Source organism: Atractosteus spatula, chromosome 25 (genome assembly GCF_055471065.1).
Source record: "Atractosteus spatula isolate fAtrSpa1 chromosome 25, fAtrSpa1.hap1, whole genome shotgun sequence".
Classification (NCBI taxonomy): domain Eukaryota; kingdom Metazoa; phylum Chordata; class Actinopteri; order Semionotiformes; family Lepisosteidae; genus Atractosteus; species Atractosteus spatula.
The window spans coordinates 13,433,604-13,452,851 of NC_142730.1; the positions used below are offsets into that span (position 1 = coordinate 13,433,604).

At 36.3% G+C, this 19,248-nt stretch overlaps 1 protein-coding gene across 7 annotated transcripts in view; it reads left to right on the forward strand.

Moving 5' to 3' along the window:
- LOC148815471 (NLR family CARD domain-containing protein 3-like) overlaps positions 1 to 19,248 on the forward strand; it is an 85,917-nt gene that overhangs the window by 42,512 nt on the left and 24,157 nt on the right. For 2 of the 7 annotated variants that reach the window (XM_088905124.1, XM_088905126.1), the window contains exons 2-3: positions 6,913 to 7,086; positions 16,404 to 16,577. In XM_088905124.1, coding sequence (XP_088761250.1) covers positions 6,913 to 7,086; positions 16,404 to 16,577 — 348 coding nt within the window. Of the gene's footprint in view, positions 1 to 2,609; positions 2,775 to 3,783; positions 3,958 to 6,912; positions 7,087 to 16,403; positions 16,578 to 19,248 lie in introns of all 7 variants that reach the window. The other 5 variants (XM_088905129.1, XM_088905123.1, XM_088905130.1 and 2 more) reach the window with 5 other exon arrangements.

Here is a 19,248-nt window from a genome sequence, read left to right on the forward strand (position 1 = left end):
CTTACTTGTAAAATGTCTACTGTTGCATTGCAGTTAGTTAATGTAGTTAGTCCATAGTCAGCAATCTAAACTTTATTGTTAAGCTTTAATGATTGATGTTGTACCAGTAACCTTTAGAAATACTATAGTACTTCACAAATGCTTTGTGTGTTTGGAAATCTTTTTTAAACTAAACTGTATATAAAGCAAGATTGCTCAGTTAGACAGTATAAAGCAAGTATGATTTTAATGTTTGTAACACAACATAAACTGGAATGCTACAGAACCTTAAACAGACAATACACACTTTTAGTTTAGCAGGATTTGCGCGATAAGCACATTGTTTAATGGGGATGACATTACCCACGTCTATCACTGTACAAGACTACTTCAGCCTGCGTAGTCTGCAAAGGAACAAGTAATACTGTAGGTTTATTTCATGCTGAAAAGAGAAAAGAGAAAATGCAACGTTTCGGCTGTGAAGACTTCTTCAGGTGTGAGGGTCTTCAGCTCAAAATGCAACCTTAAAATGTAATGTAGGCTCTGAACGGGTTCAACTTTGATTTGGGCTTGCTTGACGTCACTATCCTTCATCTGAAATCCTGCTTGAATCCTGCTAAACTAAAAATTAGACACAAGAAGAGTATTATTGGACAATGTTGTGAGGCTCTGGTGAAATTTCTCTGTGAACTGAAGAGTTAAAGTGTAAAGTGTCTCCTCCTTTTAAACTTGTTAATGCGACACAGAAGATATTACTGTATTAATGATGTAGAGCTTTGGGGCTCACGCGGGTTTGCGCCCTACATCTTGCGGTACCGCTGTGTACATACAGTACGAACATGTTGTGATATTTAGAAATATAAAAAATGTCAATATAGTGTCCATAATATTTGCTATTTTAGTTTTTCAAGAAATTTTTATTTGTTAAAAGAAAACTAGCAATAATAGCAATAGCTGGATTTGAGCACCTGCCCTCACACTTATAAGTCAGACACTTAAGCTTTCACACCACAGACACAGTGATGTAACAAACAGCTGTACACATATCAATAGAAAGTCATACTACTGGTTGTGCTACAGTACCTGAATATAATTATATCATTATTAATTTCTTTAGATTTGCGATTCCATATTATATTCCCTATTAATCAAATTCTAAAAGTATCCTTTTGTTTATTCCGATAACGAGCGTATTCGCAGAAAAGGTTAAAATGATCACTTTTCACAAAGTATATAAATGTACAGTAATATGGTCAGAAGGAGCACGTAAAAACGTTTCCGAAATAACCACATGTAAGACTTTGATGCTTAAAATGTTTAGGGAGAAATTAAATACTGGTGTGTATTTTTTTCTTTAAACTACCAATACCAGCAATATACAGTTTACATAATATGTTTATGTTCCTAAATTAATATCGTTTATGACCTTCAGATGCATTATGCTCCCCTTCCTTTTATGCTCAGCTACTAAAATTTCCCTTTAGTTGTAAAATTCCATATAAATATCCAATACTAAGCAGATTAAAATGTGCCATTGTTGTTGTCTTTAGGGGAATTATTGAGTGAAAATGTGTAACTACTATTATTATTATTATTATTATTATTATTATTATTATTATTATTATTATTATTATATGGTGGCAGTATAGGTAGTGACCTTTTCTGCAACCTAATAATATGTAATAAATATAAGTATGAGAAGATTTCTATCTTTAGTTTTCCAAAAAGTGTAGGAAATTTACCCGCTTCAATGACATTGAACACATGTAATCTTTTGATGGTGTGATTCCATCCCCATCCACCATTTTGGAGCAGTACATTAAATATTGATTCCATGGCCTTTCTGAATGTGTCTGGGACAAACTTCAGTGCAGATGCTTTTCACAAGTACAGGAAAATTCATACAGCTTCCAGAAATTAAAGCATATGATATATGAGTACAGAGAGATCTACAGTAATTTTAGTTCACCTGTAGTGGCAGACATACAGAGAAGGGAGGCCTGATTGATTTACTTTTTAGGGATTGGAAGTGGAGAAAAACTGTTATATTTTCATTGACCATGCACAACTCAAGAACAAAAATAGTTGATTCTTAAACACTTTTAGGTCATTTTCATTTTATATGATATGTTGTTAAATGGTCAATTATTAACGTTGGGAAACTTTTTACAATTTGTGAGGAATAACACAATCGAAGAATCAGATGCTTTGCAAATGTTTCTTGAATATTTCATTATAATAATAACTCATTTAGTTAAGAGGTAGCCTCCTGGCCATAGGAAGAGGAGGCTCAACACCTGCCTGACCTTCAGAGGGAGTTAATCCAGGGGCAGCTGTAAAGGTGGAAATGAGGTGGAGGCAGGATGAATGTGAAAAATGCAAGATGAGGTGTGTGCAAGTGTTCTATTTATACAAAATGTTGGTAATGATCGTGATTAGGAACAGCTGGTTTGTCTGTCATTAACTATCTCAAACTTCAGTTAAGAATTTGCATTGTGTTTATAAACTCCTCATCCTAAAAATAGCATGGTCTACTGATGGACTGCAGAATCTTATTTTTTTCTTATGTGGTACACTAAAAGACTGCCTTCCTTATAGAAAAATGACTTTTTAACTAATTTATTTTGCAGACTGGATGCCTGCAATCTCTCCCAGGAATGCTGTGAAATACTGACTTCAACTTTCAGCTCTTACCTGAAAGAGCTAGACATGAGTAATAATGACCTACGGGATTCTGGAGTGACACTCTTCTCTACTGGACTGAAGGATCCAAACTGTAAATTAGAAAAACTTAAGTGAGTACTGTATGTCAGTGATATAAGAGAACAGTTAGTATCAAGGTGCTTGCTACAAACTATTGAATAAATTTTCCCATCCTGAAAGCTCAGTACCAACCATTATTTATTACTAAGTATTAAATAAATCTTTCTTATCTATGTAATAACATATATATATCTATATATGTTCTGATCATTGCAAACTAATTTATCTAATAAATGTCCTGAAACCAGGAATTCATTTCTGTTAAGAACTTTATTCTGGAAATGGGCCTGTTGTACCTGGCTGATCCATCTGTAATTTTGGACTGCATTACCTACAACATGCTAAATTGCAGCAAAAACTAATCTATACATCTTATACACTGCAATGACTGTTACTTGTCATCTGCATGAAAATGACCCTCTTGGTCAGAAATCATTCAGGGGTAATGCTGACAGCCAAGAGATGTTATTAAAAGTTAGATGTTATTTAGAAGTAAGACTGACATCTGAGGGATGGAATCAACTTCTTCTGTAGAAAAGGAGCAGAGGTAGCAGAACACTTAAAATAACTACAGCTGCACGAGAATATCCCACAGAAGGGGATATTTGTCAACAGTGATAGAAGAGAGTTAGTGCTTGGGATTTTCATTCTGACACTGTGTGACAATTCATACTGAAAACATGTCATGATTCTTTGTTCTGTTTGGTTTTGTGTGTTCCATTATTTTAACTAATATCCATGTTTAAAATAATGGAATCAACTAGTAATGATGGTTAATTGAGCAGTACATACTGAATATTGATAATTGTACAGTGGGAAAGAAGGCCGAAACCTGGTCTAAATAATAAATGAGAATAAAGTAATAGTTCAGTAACTATTCAGGAATAGTACATTTGCTGAATATTAAATAAAAACCCCAAAATCCGAAAAATCATGAGGAAGTCTCCATCACTACAAGAAACTACTCCACATTATTCTTCAAAAATATTTTATGTAGATATTTGAAATATTGTTTTCTAATACAACTTTTTCATTATACAGGCTTGAACGCTGTAATCTGAACAAGGATATATGTGAAATTCTGTCCTCAGCTCTCAGATCAAATACTTCAGACTTGATAGAGATAGACCTGAGTTATAATAACCTGGAAGACTCAGGTGGGAACCTTCTCTCTGCTGGACTGAAGGATCAAAATTGCAAACTGGAGAAACTGAGGTGAGTGTGTCAGGATTATAGTAGAAGAAATGAAGTTTGAGTGGAATTAAATCCTGTTACCTTCAAAGGTGTTTCTTTGTTAATCAAGAATTGACATTTTGAATTTTACAATTCAAAATGTCTCATAATTGTAATGGTAATTGGGGAAGTCAGGAAAATATACAGTAGATCTTTTAAATAAAATGCAAATACACTCAAGTGGTACGCATAATTCAATGCACATGAGAAACAGCATGTCAGTCCATTTTATTCTGTGGTAATATGCTGGTGAAATAGTAATAATAATAAACCTGGAGAAAACAAACATTTATTGAAAATAAAATACAAATAACCAGTACAAACCATTCAACAAAATATGTACATCTTTTGTCTAAACTGTCTTTTCTCCCTAGCACTACACCCTCTGTCAAAATGGAAAAGAATTAAAAGTAGCAGACCTTATACTCATTTATATTTGTAATAGTTTAAGTATTATGATGGATTATTATTTTTGAATATTTTTGTATGTTTATAAAAAAATGATAATATACAAGTAAAAAAAAGAACTGCAAATGTTGAAGATGTTATAACTCAATCATAAATATAACTTTTTTAACAGTATGTTACAATTATCTACATATAATAACATCTATAGTACATGCTTATAGAAAGTCTACACCCCCTTGAATGTTTTACCTTTTGTTGTGTCAGTGCCTCAGAGATTCTTGTATTTTTGAAGATTTCTTTTCCTATTAGCTACATAACATACTCTACGCTTTTAAAGGAAAAAATATTTTGATTTAGAAAATATATGCAGTAAAATGTGAAACTGAAATAGCTTAATTGAATGAGTTTCCAGCCCTTGAGTAACTTCATGGAAACATGTATAGCTGTGATTTTGTTGGGATAGGTCTTTACCTTGCACACCTAAATGTGACCATTTGTGACCATTTTCAATACAAAATTGTTTCTTGGGGAACTTTGATGGTCAGCCATTCATTCAAGTCATGTCACAACCTTTCAGTTAGATTTTGGCTGTTACTCTGACACAAGAACATTTTCCTTTTTATTCTTTAGTCACTCTAGTGTAACTTTGTAAGTTTGCTTCAGGTCATTGGCATGTAAAAGATGAAATTTTGTCCCAGATTCAGCTTTCTTGCTGAGGGCACAGGTATTTCTCAAGGTCTTTTCTTTATTTTGCTCCATTATCTTTCCCTTCTATCCTGATAAATGCCCCAGTCCCTGCCAGTGAGAAACATCCCCTCAAAATGATACTTCCACCATCATGCTTCATAGTAGGCATGGCATTCTTTGGGTGATGTGCTGCATTGGGTTTGTACCAAGAGTAATGCTCTTACCAAGAGTAATGTATGCAGTATCACTTAATTGCTTTGTTGCTTTTTTTCAGTAATGGCTTCCTACTTGCATTCCTGCCATAGAGGCCAGATTTGTGGAGTGCTTAGGATATTTCCATGGCATGCTTTGACCAGTCAAAGATTTGACCAGATCTTTCAAAGTTGCCATTGGCATCTTGATAACCTCTCTGATCAGTGTCCTTTTTGTTCAGCCATCACATTAATAGGAATGACTTGATCTAAGCAAGGTCTTGGTGACCCTTTACAGCTTCCACTTCTTAATTGACCATTTTGCAAGGGATATTCAAGGGATTTGCAACTTTACTAACCATTCTGTGATCTGTGCCTTTCCACAACATTGTCTCTGTGTTCATTTGAAAGTAATTAAAAAAATACATGTTGTATTTTAAATTTGTCATGTTGTCATATTGTTTCTGATACTTTAATAGTAACTGCAGCATGGTGGTACCGCCATTAGCATTCCTGCCTTGCAGATCTATGCGTTCAGTTCTGAATGTGGGGTGCTATCTGTGTGGAGTTGTGTATTTGTGTCTGTGTGTGCCCTGCAATAGTCTGGTGGTATTATTTGTCATGCTGAATTTACCTTTTCACTACCCAAAGAAGATTGATATGTGGCACTTGTAGTGGATTGGATGTTAGTCCAACAGTATCTTAATGTAATCTGCAAGAGAACATGTAATAGGTGCTGCATGCTGATGCAGCTACCAACCTGAACTGCTTAATTTAATCTGTTGTATAAGTTCTTTAAATCCACTTAATATAGAATATTCATATTCATATGGAGTCATATAACTAAAGGGGAATTGTGTAAGATGAAAATAAAAATAACTGAAGTATAATAACAATAAAATAAACAACAGTTATTTATGAATAAAATATATTTATATAGCTGGTAGTGGATACTGAAAAACGTTACACAACAGTAATCAACCTTCTTCATAAACATTTTCTGCGTCTATTTTTCTCCCTCCACCACCCCCCAACATCTGAGGACATCTTTATTTATAATACATTTTTCTCTTCCTTAATATGCCTCTTTTTCATTTCCTTAATACATCTCTTTCTCTTCCTTTACTTTCTTTACTTAACCATTTTAATTTCCTTCCACTCCATATATTCTATTTTTTTAACTCAGTCACTTGCTGCAGTTATTTTGAAGAACTTTTGATGTGCTTGTTTTAACTACATTTCCCATGAGCACTTGTTGTTGTTGTTATTGTAGGAACGATTTAACATGCTCATTTAAACTTTATTTCTGATGATCATTTGCAAAGATCATTAATATCAATAAATTTATAACAAACACATGCCACATGGTCTGTTATTTTTATTGTTTTATGTATTTTGTTGTCTGCTTTGTTAATTAGATTCTGGAAAAATAGACCTTGATGTGAGTGCATGTGTACTTGTGTCTGTATGTGCCCTATGATAGACTGCCATCTCATTCAGTAATGTATCCCACTTGTGCACGTTGCTTGCTAGGATAGTCTCTGGCTACCCTGTGAGCTTGTATTGGATAAAGTAGTTAGAAAATAGATGATTGAATTATGTTGTCTTAAAAATATATTACTGTTCTGACATGTCATAATTTACTGTACAGGTTGGAAAGATGCAATCTCACAAAGGGGTGTTGTGAGGCTCTGGCCTTGGCTCTCAGTATAAACTATTCACACCTGAAAGAGCTGGATTTGAGTAACAACAACTTAGAGGATTCAGGAATGAAAATGCTCTGTGCTGCACTGGCGAATCCCTACTGTAAACTTGAAAAACTGAGGTGAGTATGAAAAGAAATAAGAGTGTTGAAGGGCTTTATCACATGTAATGTGCCTGCCAGATTTATTATCCCTGATAATACAGGGACAGTATTCAGTAACGTTATTGAAGGATATATGGATTGCATAGTGTATCCAACTTAATCTTAAATGCACAGAGCAAATTGTTTACAATGTTGTCATAAACTCAGGAAATATAAGGGTGATATTTATTCACATCTTTCTAGTTAGTATTTTGTTAATTATCCTCTGGTAGACATATCACTTAAAAAATTTCCTCTAGTGTGCTTTGAGGTTTTTGCACTTCTAGTGCCTTCAAACCCTTTTGTATCATCTTACATACTGCTTTGTCAAGTTGAAACTACATATTTTTTATTAGATTAGGTCTGGATATTAAAATGGGTTGAGAATATTTATTTTGTATGCACTTTGTGTGAGTGAACTACTGTATGTTTTTGTGATTTTGGATATATGCTTTGGATCATGGTCATTATGGAATGTCCATTTCTTTCGATTTGTTTCTTACTAGTCCATGTTTAAATCATTAATGCTTTAATGCATGCAAAGCCTTTTTCATACAAAATACAAAAGCCCATATCACCAAAAGAAGGAGGAAAAATGAGTGACATCATTGAAAAATAGATTGTAGTATAACTGTGCCAAAGTATGACTGGTCAACAAATCTTTAGAAACAAACATACCAGGAGGTTATTACTACACTGTGAGGTAGAAATAAGTAAGGAAGAGCAGAGTAGGGTGGAGAGGAGGTCAGACATTTTAATAATAAAACAAGCCCACTGTTGTACGTGTTGTAAGTGTCTCAATTCAATTTAAGTTGTCTATAAGAAGTCTTAACAATAATTAAAATTGATCCAATTCTAATCTGCAAAATTAGCCATCTAGAATGTGCAAGGTATCAGTAGGTACACAGCAGCATCAATTTTTAATGTTTTTGAATAATCTGATGCAGGACTGCACTACACTTTAAAAATGCCATGTGGCACAGAGAATCCTTAAAGTACTGCAGCTGCATGTAGTTGTCAGACAAATTGGAACAGTATTAAATATTTATTTACTCTTTAAAGCTTTCCTGCGCTAATCATACTGTATGCATACTAGTGAAAAACAATTTTTTTAAATACAATGATTACATACAATGATACAGTATGTTGTTACTACATTACTACCACAACTGAGCACATGAGACATAACAATAGTGTATGAGATAATACTGATAATACTGTATAGAATTATTAGTAATTGTGAATAAACAGTACTTGGAAAACATGTTATTTTTTTATTTTAATACTATAATATATATTATACATTGGGGTTTTTAAAACGTGTACTATGTACAAGCAAATACTGTAAATAAGTTAAAAATATAAGTGATGGGGTTTTTAATTTGCTGTAATTTGTGCTACTGTATATCTGAAATTGTAACAGTAATTTTCTAGAGTTCTTGATGACTTTTAGGAACTGAACAAACATCATAACCTACAGTCCCACACACAGATTCTAAATACACAATACATAATTTATTGATATAACCAAAACATGCATCAAAAACAGCAAATTTAATATATATATATATCTGTGATGAACATGGAATGTTAATTGTTTAGTCAAGGATTAGAAATATTAGAGTTAATTTCAGAGTTAAAATACACATAGACTATAAGATGTTATAGTCTAATTTGTAGGTTTTATCAGTCTCATATACCTAAATCACATTTATATTCTCAGACACATGCATTTACTATCATGATCTAAACATCAAACATGCATTTGCAAAAATAGTTCAACTCTGGAGTATTATAATGTGAAAAAATAAGTTTTAAAAAAAAGGTTTAAGATTTATTGTCCAAACATCCTTGATGAGTTTAAACTTTGTGCTTGTAAAACTGAGCTGGTGGATTGGTCCATGGCAGTTTGCACTGCTCTATGTTGGGAGGGTACCAATGCAGACAGAGGAGAGAGAGAAAGAGCATTGCCCAGGAACTTATCTAGCAACGTCCATTGGCCTTAACATAGCATTTTGTTCACTTCAGTCTTTAAAAACATTCTGTACACAGTTAACCTTTTTGGAGTCTGGCTGCAGGGTTCTTCCTGGCTTTAGCTTTGTTCAGAATATGCTTGGATATTCCAGAAGTCAATAAAAAGAAAGAATCCAACTTCATAATTTAGTTGATCAGGTGGAAATAACAGTGGGTTTGCAAACCCAAGATTTCTTGTTTCAGAGGTATTTTGGGTAGAATTCTATAATTTACTGACTGTCTTGGCCTGGCTACTTGGAAAAAAGTTTCAAGTCCTGACTCAGACTACTTGCAGTCACTTGGTTGGAAAAGTCAAGATTGCCTATTTAGAGGGAGAGAGACTGGGGAGTCAGTGGTCAACCAGCGAAAATAAACTGGGTTTATATGGGGCAACATCACAAGTTGGTGATTGGCTGAGATGTTATTGGGCTTGGTTCTGATATCCTATAGATATCCAAATGGTGGATCTTCCTTTGGATGGTTGACCATGCCCTGTAACATTAAGATCAGGTCCAGATATGCCTATGGGACCAGCAGTGGACATCCATTATGGGGAATACCGGGTCTTCAATTCTTGTTATGCAGAGGACAGACTCATCTCCCTCACTTTCGCACACACAAACACCATTCTAAGGCTGAGATCACAAAGAAGGGTCCTCTATGGCTATATTCTTGTGCAGTTAGAAAGAAGAACCAGGTTGCTTGGTTAAGGCGAACAAAGATTATTAGAAATCTTTAATAACACTTAATTCTAAGTGAAATAACAAATACATTTTTGAGTGACTTTGTTGTATACTATAAATTGCATTGTAGCTGATACAAGTGCTCACATTGTATATGTAGTATATTTGTATAGTACACTTAAGAGAGATCACTTGATTAGCCATATACAATTTCTTGTATTAGGAATTTGTCTTTTTCGCATGCCCCAACTAGCTCTCCATGAGACACTGACACATAGAGAGAGAAGCTTGGGGTCAGAGCGCAGGGTCAACCATTTATATGGTGGCCCTGGAGCAGTTGGGGTTAAGGGCCTTGCTCAGGGGCCCAACGGAGTAGGATTCCTCTGCTGGCCATGGGATTCAAACTGCCAACCTTCCAGCCACAGGCGCAGATCCTTAGCCACAGAGCCATCGCTCCACCCCTTTGTCTATTTAGGTCAGTATATTTAAATTGTTAATATTACAATTTGCTGTTATATTGTTGAGGTATGCACCACTCGAAACATTTTAATATCATTTTAATGATCGCTTGCAAAACAGTGGTGTAAATATTTGCATTGACATGAAGGCAGTCTGCAAGAATGACTATAACAGTTGATGTGTGGAAATCTGTGGATATAGTTCAGGTGGATAGCTGTGTCAGCATGCGTAGGCTGCAAAGAAACAATAGGTTTATTCCATGCTGAAAAGAGAAAAACGAAAATGCAACGTTTCGGCTGTGGAGCCTTTTTTGGGTGTGGATTATCTGTGGATATTACTTAATGTAATATCAGTAACTTTCCTCTTATTTTCACATTTCTTTGGTTGATCTAACTGATACTGTACAGTATGTGGGACATTGGGAAATGCAGGTTTTTGTCCATGTATTCAGGTGACTCACTGCATTAAAAACTACATGCTGTACTTGCTGAGGGATACTTTTCTTGTTCTGTTTTAAAAAGACCCTCTGAAAATAAAATAAATATATTTCTTGAAATAGGAATTTTTCTTTTCACATACCCCAACTTGCTCTCCATGTCTGTGTGTCTCATAAGAAGAAGCCCAAGAGGTGTGAGTCTGGTCAAGACCTGGATGGCAGACTCCTGGAAAAGCTCAGATTGCTGCTGGAAGTGGTGTAACTGGTACAAGTAGGGGAGCGCTCCCCATGCTGTCTGTGTGGGTCCTAATGCCCCAGTATAGCAATGGGGACACTATATTGTAAAAAAGGTGCCATCCTTCAAATGAGAAATAAAACAGGTCCTGACCTTTTTGATCATTAAAAATCCCAGGGTGTTTCTGAAAAAGATTTGGGGTGTTACCCTGGTCCTGGCCAAATTTCCCCCTGTTCTGAACTGGCTTCATCACTCTGTTCTCCTCCCCACTGAGAGCTGGTGTGTGGGGAGAGTACTGGTGCATCATCCAGGTGGGGCTGCACACTGGTGGTGGAGGAGGGGATCCCCATTACCTGCAAAGAGCTCTGAGTGGAGTTTCCAGAAAAGCATATACTGTATAAGTGTAAGAAATTATTATTAATTATTAAGATGAGATCACTTTATTAGCCATATACAATTTTTTGCATTAGGAATTTGTCTTTTCACATTACCCAATGTGCTCTCCATGAGACACACAGGCAGAGAGAAACTTGGGGTCAGAGATTTATACAGTGCTCCTGGAGCAGTTGGGGTTAAGGGCCTTGCTCAGGGGCCCAATGGTGTAGGATTCCTTTGCCAGCCATGGGATACAAACAAGCAACCTTCCAGCCACGAGCGCATATCCTTAGGCACAGAGCCATAGAGCCACAACTCCCCTTGAAAAAAAATTAGAATAACTGGGTTGGATAAGAGAACACCCTCCTGAGTTAATACTTGGTGGAAGCACCTTTTGCTTGAATTACAGCCTTGAGTCTGTTTGGATACATCTCTACCAACTTGTACACCTAGAGGGAGGACTATTTGCCCATTCCTCCTTATAGAATTGTTCAAGCTCAGTCAAGCTGCATAGTGACCACTGATGGACTGCCCTCTTTAAGTCATTCCAAAGATTTTCAATGGGATTTAGGTTGAGGCTCTGACTAGGCCACTCAATGACATTCACCTTCCTGTCCTTCAGCTACTGTACGGTTGCGTTGGTGGTGTGCTTTGGGTCATTGTCATGTTGAAAGGTGACCATCTTCCCGTTTACAACTTCCTGGCTGAGGGCTGCAGGTTTTCCATCTTCCCTTCTGTCTTGACAAGTGCCCCAGTCCCAGCTGAAGGAAACACCCCCACAACAGGATGCTTCCACTACTGTGCTTTACTGTAGGAATGGTGTTCTTTGGATGGTAAGATGTATTGGGTTTTCGCCAGATGTATCATTTTGCATTCTGGCCAAAAAGTTCAATTTTGGTCTATCTGACCACATCATCTTTAAGGTGCTTTTAGCAAAACATAAACAAGACTTGATGAGGCTTTTTTTAAAGAGTGTTTTATTTCTTGCCACCCTCCAATACAGGCCAGATTTGTGGATTGCTGTTGATATTGTTGTGACATGCACACAATGACCAGTCTTTGCCATAAAGGCCTGTAGCTCGTTCAAAGTTGCCATCAGCCTCTTGGTAGCCTCTCTGATCTCCTTCTTGCTCGGTCATCCAGTTTGGAGGAACGGCCTAATTTAGGCAAGGTCTGGGTGGTGCCATACACCTTCCACTTCTCAATGATGGTCTTGACGCTCCATGGGATACTTAAAGCCTTTGAAATCTTTTCATATCCATCTCCTGACTTGTGCCTTTCCACAACTTTATCTCGAAGTTCTTTTGAAAGCACCTTTCCGCCCATAGTGGATTATGTGCTTTGAAATGCACTTCCAAATAGTGGAATCCTCTAGAAATATCTGTTTTTATTCTGAACTAATCAAAATGACCAAAATTGATCACAGGTGGGAGCCAATTAGTTTGTTGTGTGATCTGTAAGGTGATTGGTTATACCTGAGCAAGTTTACAAATGCAATTGTAAGGAGGGTGTTCACTTATCCAAATAAGGTATTTTACTGTTGTAATATTAATTTTCAGAATATTTTAGAATTTTATTTTCACTTGGCTAACGTGGGTTACTGTGTGTAAATAAAAATGGAACAAGCCAAATTTAATTTGTTTTTATTTTCAGAGTGTCATACAACAAAAGGTACAAATTTTGAAAGGGGGTAGTGACTTTCTATACCCACTGTATAAATTTAAAGAATTAGATTTTGTATTTTGTATATTTCATTTTATGAATTATAAATTTTATAACTTTAATTTCTACTCTGGAACTCCAGCTAGATACAGATTATATTCAAGTAATAGCACAATCAGTAATACTCCGACTCCAAAAGTCAGCATTTGCTTGCATATTCCTTTGTGACAATAATTGCAAGAAGTCTGATTACTTAGATCATTATTCTCCATTTTTTTTAATCATTCCAGATACTTTACTGCAGACATTTGAGTTCTTGTCAGTTCTGACTTTGACCAGTGAAACAGGAGTTTATATGAACCTTTATGGATATCTTTAATAGCAAACGACTCAACTTTTTAATAATTATTTCTTTCATTTAGAATCAATTATTTACGTCATTACATGTAAAACTGTATATGGTAGAGAATGGAGAAGTGTAGCACATAATGATTCATAAGGTTCATAATGATGCTTTTTTCTGATTAAATATATCTTTAAAATACCATAAAATGCTAAATGAATGACAATACTATATAATATCCTCTTTACAGCCTTGAAAACTGTAATTTTACAAAGGACATCTGTAGTGATCTGGCTTCCGCTTTGCATTTGGGTCACTCAAGGATGAGAGAGATGGAATTGAGAGACAATTGCCTAGAGGATTCAGGAGTGAACCTGCTCTGCACTGGAATAAGTAAAATAGAAAGATTGGGGTGAGTAACAAAAAAAACAGAGCTGTTCACGCCTGGTTTTAGAGGGATGATATGTCTGCAGGTTTTTATTTTAAATTGGATATTGAAAAGTTAGCTGGATATTGGTTGAACTTAACATCTTATCCATGTTTTGGGTGTTTCCAGTTTAAACTGACAAATCTCCAGCTCATCTGACCTCAAGGATGACACAGCAGTACATTAAATGCAATTTATCATTCTGTAGCTGTTTAATAGCAATGTAATAAATGAATAACGTTATAGTAATTATGCAGTTTTATTAGGTAAATATGTACAATTGTAAATTGATTAATTCTAAACACACAGGAAAAAGAACTTATATCAGACTCTGATAATGTTCACAGTTCACTGATAGTGAAATACAGATATTTCTGTAATTCTGAAGATAAATATTGTTAAAGTAAAATATATGTTTCTAGCTAGAACTAATCTAAGTATTACAGGTCCGCTTTAATGAGGGAATTCAAATGTATAGTGATGCTATTTTAAATAAATAATTTATGAAGGATTGAAAGCTACATTTTCATAGGGGGGTTAGATCATTTAGACTAGTCTGGTACATGTATGTAAAGAGACTCACACTACGATCTGGTGCTGGACTGGTGTAAAATGTTGTAAGCAGAAGATTTTTGGTGACTGAAGTCATCTAAGTAATGTGGGATAGCTCTTTGGATTCGTTTTAAAGAAATTTTCCTTTTCTTTATTGTTTTTGAAGAAAAGATCAAAATCACTACAGTACATCTTGGTAATGGACTGGAACCTTTATTGGCAGCACATGTTGCTATGTTCCAGCTTCCAGAACCATTCAACTATCTTCAGCATTTTTTTTACAAGAACATGTCTCTTGCAAGTGCAGCTTGTAGACAAACAGGACATTCTACCATGCTTTCTACAGTCTGAAAATACATTAGTTTAAAACTAGAAACCAGCTTAACCAGCATTCAGACCATATTAGAGAAGCATCGAGGTACAGAAAAAAAAACTGCCATCAGTGTGTGAAGTTGAACTCTGAGCTAAAGGAGTAGAGTAAGGTCCTTCAGGCAACAGCAAAGCAAAAGAAGATCCTGAAGTCCAAGATGGCAGCTTGTGAGATGCAGTGCAACCAGTTGCAGTTCAGTAAGGTTGAGCTAAATGGGTGAGCAACAAGCTGGTAATGTCACAAAAGTGCAGCTATGGTCTTCAGACTGACCTGAATAGCCTGTGTTAAGAATGCGCAAAACTGTCTTGTAAAACAATTGAAAAAAGAGATGCTTTGCTGATTGATGAACAGCAGCAAAAGAATGTGGAAGCCAAGCTGATGGCCTCTGAGATGCTGATCAGCCAGCTGCTGAAAGAAAACACTCTCTGTAAAGTCAGATGAAGGAGGTGGGCAGTGAGCTGGAACTCCAGACAGCTGAAAAGGGAGGTTGGAGAGCAGGAACTCACCCAGTAGAAGACTGAGTAAAGGAAAGATTTTCCCTTAGTTTCCCCATAGAGTACTACAAGCTGGTTGTATAAATTAAAAAAGCACAAGATACTTTCAGCCAGAGAGCCACAGAAATTCAACACCTGAAGAAGTTAAGATGCAAGAGATGCTAGGATAACTTCCAAGGCTGAGTGTGAGCAGTGTTTTCTTGGAGGAAATAAAGCACTGTAGAGAACCATTTGATCTACCAAGAAAATTAGGTGGCCAAACAACCCATGATGCATCATGGCAAAGAGATTTCACCATTCTCAACGTTCTTCCCAGTGAAGAGTTGACTCAGTCCTTGGAAAGCCCGAGAACACATAGAGTCCTCAGGAAGAAGATGTCTTTTTCTGCCTTTCACACACTCCAATGGCATTGGTCAGTCCTCTGAAAAGCCACTGGAGATGGGCTGGTATTACAAGCTGCCAAGACACAGGCTACCTGATGGCTCCTCGAGAAGAAGAGTAGGAGAGGCTACCTCCAGATCCCTGGAAAAAGATCCAGGGATCTTTTTCTCCAGATCCAATCGAAAAAGAGTAGGATAGGTGCCTGCCTTTGTCCCAATAGGCAAGAGAGAAGAAGCTCCAGGTGCCAGACAATGACAAAATGCAATAGTGCATAGGTGTTGGTTATATAAGATACAAGTAAAGGCAATACCTTCCCTACAGCCACTGATGGATGAGGGGTGTATTATCAGGGCAGCAATGCCACTGTCCTTGCAGCCTGCTCCTAGGCAAAGTGAGAGACTGATCAATTCTTACAGAAAACATTTAATTCAAGTTTTTTGGTGTTCATTTTGTTAATAATCAAAGTTAACAATTGAAAATTTAAATAATGTGCTACTTTCCATAACAAAAATACTTTTTGTTATTGGCATTGTAAAAAGGTGTATACTATGAAACCTAACAAGGTCAGAGATATACAATCTCTGAGTAATAAGGCTGAAAAAGTTTAGATTCAGTACATGCAAAGAAATTCAATCTGCAAAGGTCATGCAGTCAAACTCAGGTTGAAAAGGAAAAAAGATTCTTGAAGAAGCCTGTAATTTTTTAAATCTAAAATTTACAGTTCAAGGACAAATTAATTGCATTTTGTTAATAATATTTTTACTATTGCAATGTCTGCAGAAATAGGTGAAAGGACTATTGTTTGCTTCTTTTCTAATTGTGCAGAGTTGGGAGACTGAAGAAACCATGCCATTTTGTCTCTGTAGGCTATCATTCTGTGGAGTCACAGAGAGAGGCTGTGAAGCTCTAGCCTCAGTGCTCCGCTCAAATTCCTCAAAACTTAGGGAGCTGAACCTGAGCTACAATCACCCAGGAGATTCAGGATTGAAACTGCTCTCTGCACTTTTGGAAGATCCAAACTGTGAACTGAAGAAATTACAGTAAGTTCAGAAAATATAAACATATTTCATGTGTCCATCCGTTGTTTTAAAGTTTGTTTCTTATTGCTTTCTAGAAAGAAAACATAATAGTAATACAAACATAATACTACATAGTTGTACTACTAATAATATTTGCTTACTGCCCTGTCTTTCTCACTCCTGAAGAAGTCTCCATGGCCGAAACATTGTGTTTTGTTTCTTCTCTTTTCAGTATGGAATAAACCTATTACTTGTTCCTTTGCAGCCTAGGCATGCTGAAGCAGCTACCTACCAGACTGATAATAATATTGTCAGCTTGTGTTTTTTTTTCAGTTTGTAGACATTTTGCTATTTGAATGTAACATCAACTTCTCTACATCAAATGATGTGCAAAATGTTTGTCCAGCATGGAAATCTAAATATTTCAGATTTTATTTTGCACTTTTAATGTTTACTTTTCCTTCTATTTTATCCTTCTGTTTTGCTAACTACACCAGAAAATAGATTATAAATATGCAACATTGTGATAATTCACTAATTACATGGTTCATGGTTTAAAATGTGATATTTAACCAGCTAGTCCCTCCTGGGTATGGTTTGTTTGACCTTCTGCATCTCTCAGACAGAGGCAGGGGCATCATTGTTATTTACAATTTTTTTACAATTTAAGTCCCATTACTATACCTCCTTCCTCTTCTTTTGAGTGCCTTGTTTTAAATGTCACTATCCCCCAATCTACTATCATTGCCACAGTTTATAGGCCATCCAAACCAAGCAAAGCCTTTTTAGGTGAGTTTGCTGATTTACGCTCATTTTAATGCCTTAAGTTGAAAAGGATCCTTATTCTAGGGGACTTTAATATACACATTGACTCAAGCTCATCCAGTCTGGCTAAAGAATTCCTTTCTCTACTGGGATGTTTTGATCTTACTCAGTTTGTTTTTAGCCCTACACATACTGTAACAAAGGACACACCCTAGATTTAATCATTGCAAATGACTCTTTCGTCTCCCACTGCTCTTCCCTTGATCCAGGCCTCTCTGACCACTTACTGTAGCTATTCTCTTCAATCTGGAATTACCTGTTTCTAACATTTCTCCCTCATGCTCTGCAAATTCTGCAACTCGTGATCAAATGATCAGCCAAGGTTTGCAAATTCTGTTCTATCCTCCTTATCTTGTTTCTCTTCCTCTGACACTCTAGAGGACAAAATACATTTAATTGACAGTGCTCTTTTATCTACCCTTGACACCTTTGCTCCTCTAAAACAAATTCCTAATACAAGAAATTGTATATGGCCAATCTCTAAAAGTGATCTCAAAGTGATCTCTAAAATACTCAAACCATATCCTTCTCTAACCCTGCCCCCTGGTACAATGACCATCTGCAATTTATGAAGGCAGTCTCCTGCAAACTTGAGCGTAGGTGGCATCTTTCTGACCTAAATGTACATGATCAGGCTTGGAGAGATTACTTGTCTGAATGTACGGTTACTATAGAGTCTGCTAGATCCACCTACTTCTCTCACATCATTGAAAATCACCATAACAACTCCAGACATGTTTTCTCCACCATCAACAGTTTTCTAAAGACACACTGCCCCACCACATTACCTGCCTCAACTTTGCAACAAATTCTTAGATTTCTTTACCTCCAAGATCGACCACATTTGGCATCACATTCTCTCCACTACACATATCATTTCCCACCACTTTATTTCAGTCATGTTTCTCTTCTCTCTGTCCCATTGTGCTCAATATTATAAATGAATCCTTGAGCACCAACAGTCCTCAAAACTGCTGCCATTACCCCCATGACAAAAAAAACGTAACATGGCTCTGGACAATCTAAATAATTTTCACCCCATCCCCAACGTACCTTTTCTTGCAAAAATTCTAGAACGTGCTGTCACACTTCAGTTACATAACCACCTCATGGCAAATAACCTTTTCGAACCTCTCCAATCTGGCTTCAGTCAACTTCACAGCACAGAAACTGCCCTGGTCAAAGTCACCAATGATCTCCTAATAGCTTCTGATTCTGGTTCTCTTTCTATACTTATCCTTCTTGATCTAAGTGCTGCTTTTGACCATAACATCTTACTTTCTCTTTATTTTACTTTTTCTTACTTAAGACTGTGTTTGGAGTTTCTGACACTGCTCTCAAATGGTTCAAGTCTTTCCTCACTGATCGGTGTCACTTTGTCTCTCTTAATGGGTACAGGTCTGAAATTGGTCTTGTTAAGTCTGGTGCTCAATACTGGGCCCCTTGCTTTTCAGCATTTACATGTTTCCACTTGGTCAGCTTTAAAGCTTTCACATGTCCTCACCTATCATTTCTATGGTGATCCTAGTCAAATATACATCCATACCAAACCTGACACTGATGTGGCTGTCTCTATTGTATCTAATTGCATCTCTGACATAAAAACTTGGATGACTCAAAATTTCTTTCATCTTAACTGTGGCAAGACTGAAGTCATACTTATTGGCACCCCCTCATCAACTTTGTAAACCCAATCCTGTAACCCTATCTGTAGATGGTTCTGTACTTGAGCTTCAGTCTAAATTGAAAAACCTTGGGGTGATATTCAATTCTGGCTTAACATTTGATCCACATGTGCAGCATATTGTCAAAACATCTTTTTTTCACCTCAGAAATATCGCTAGACTATGCCCTATGTTATCACTAA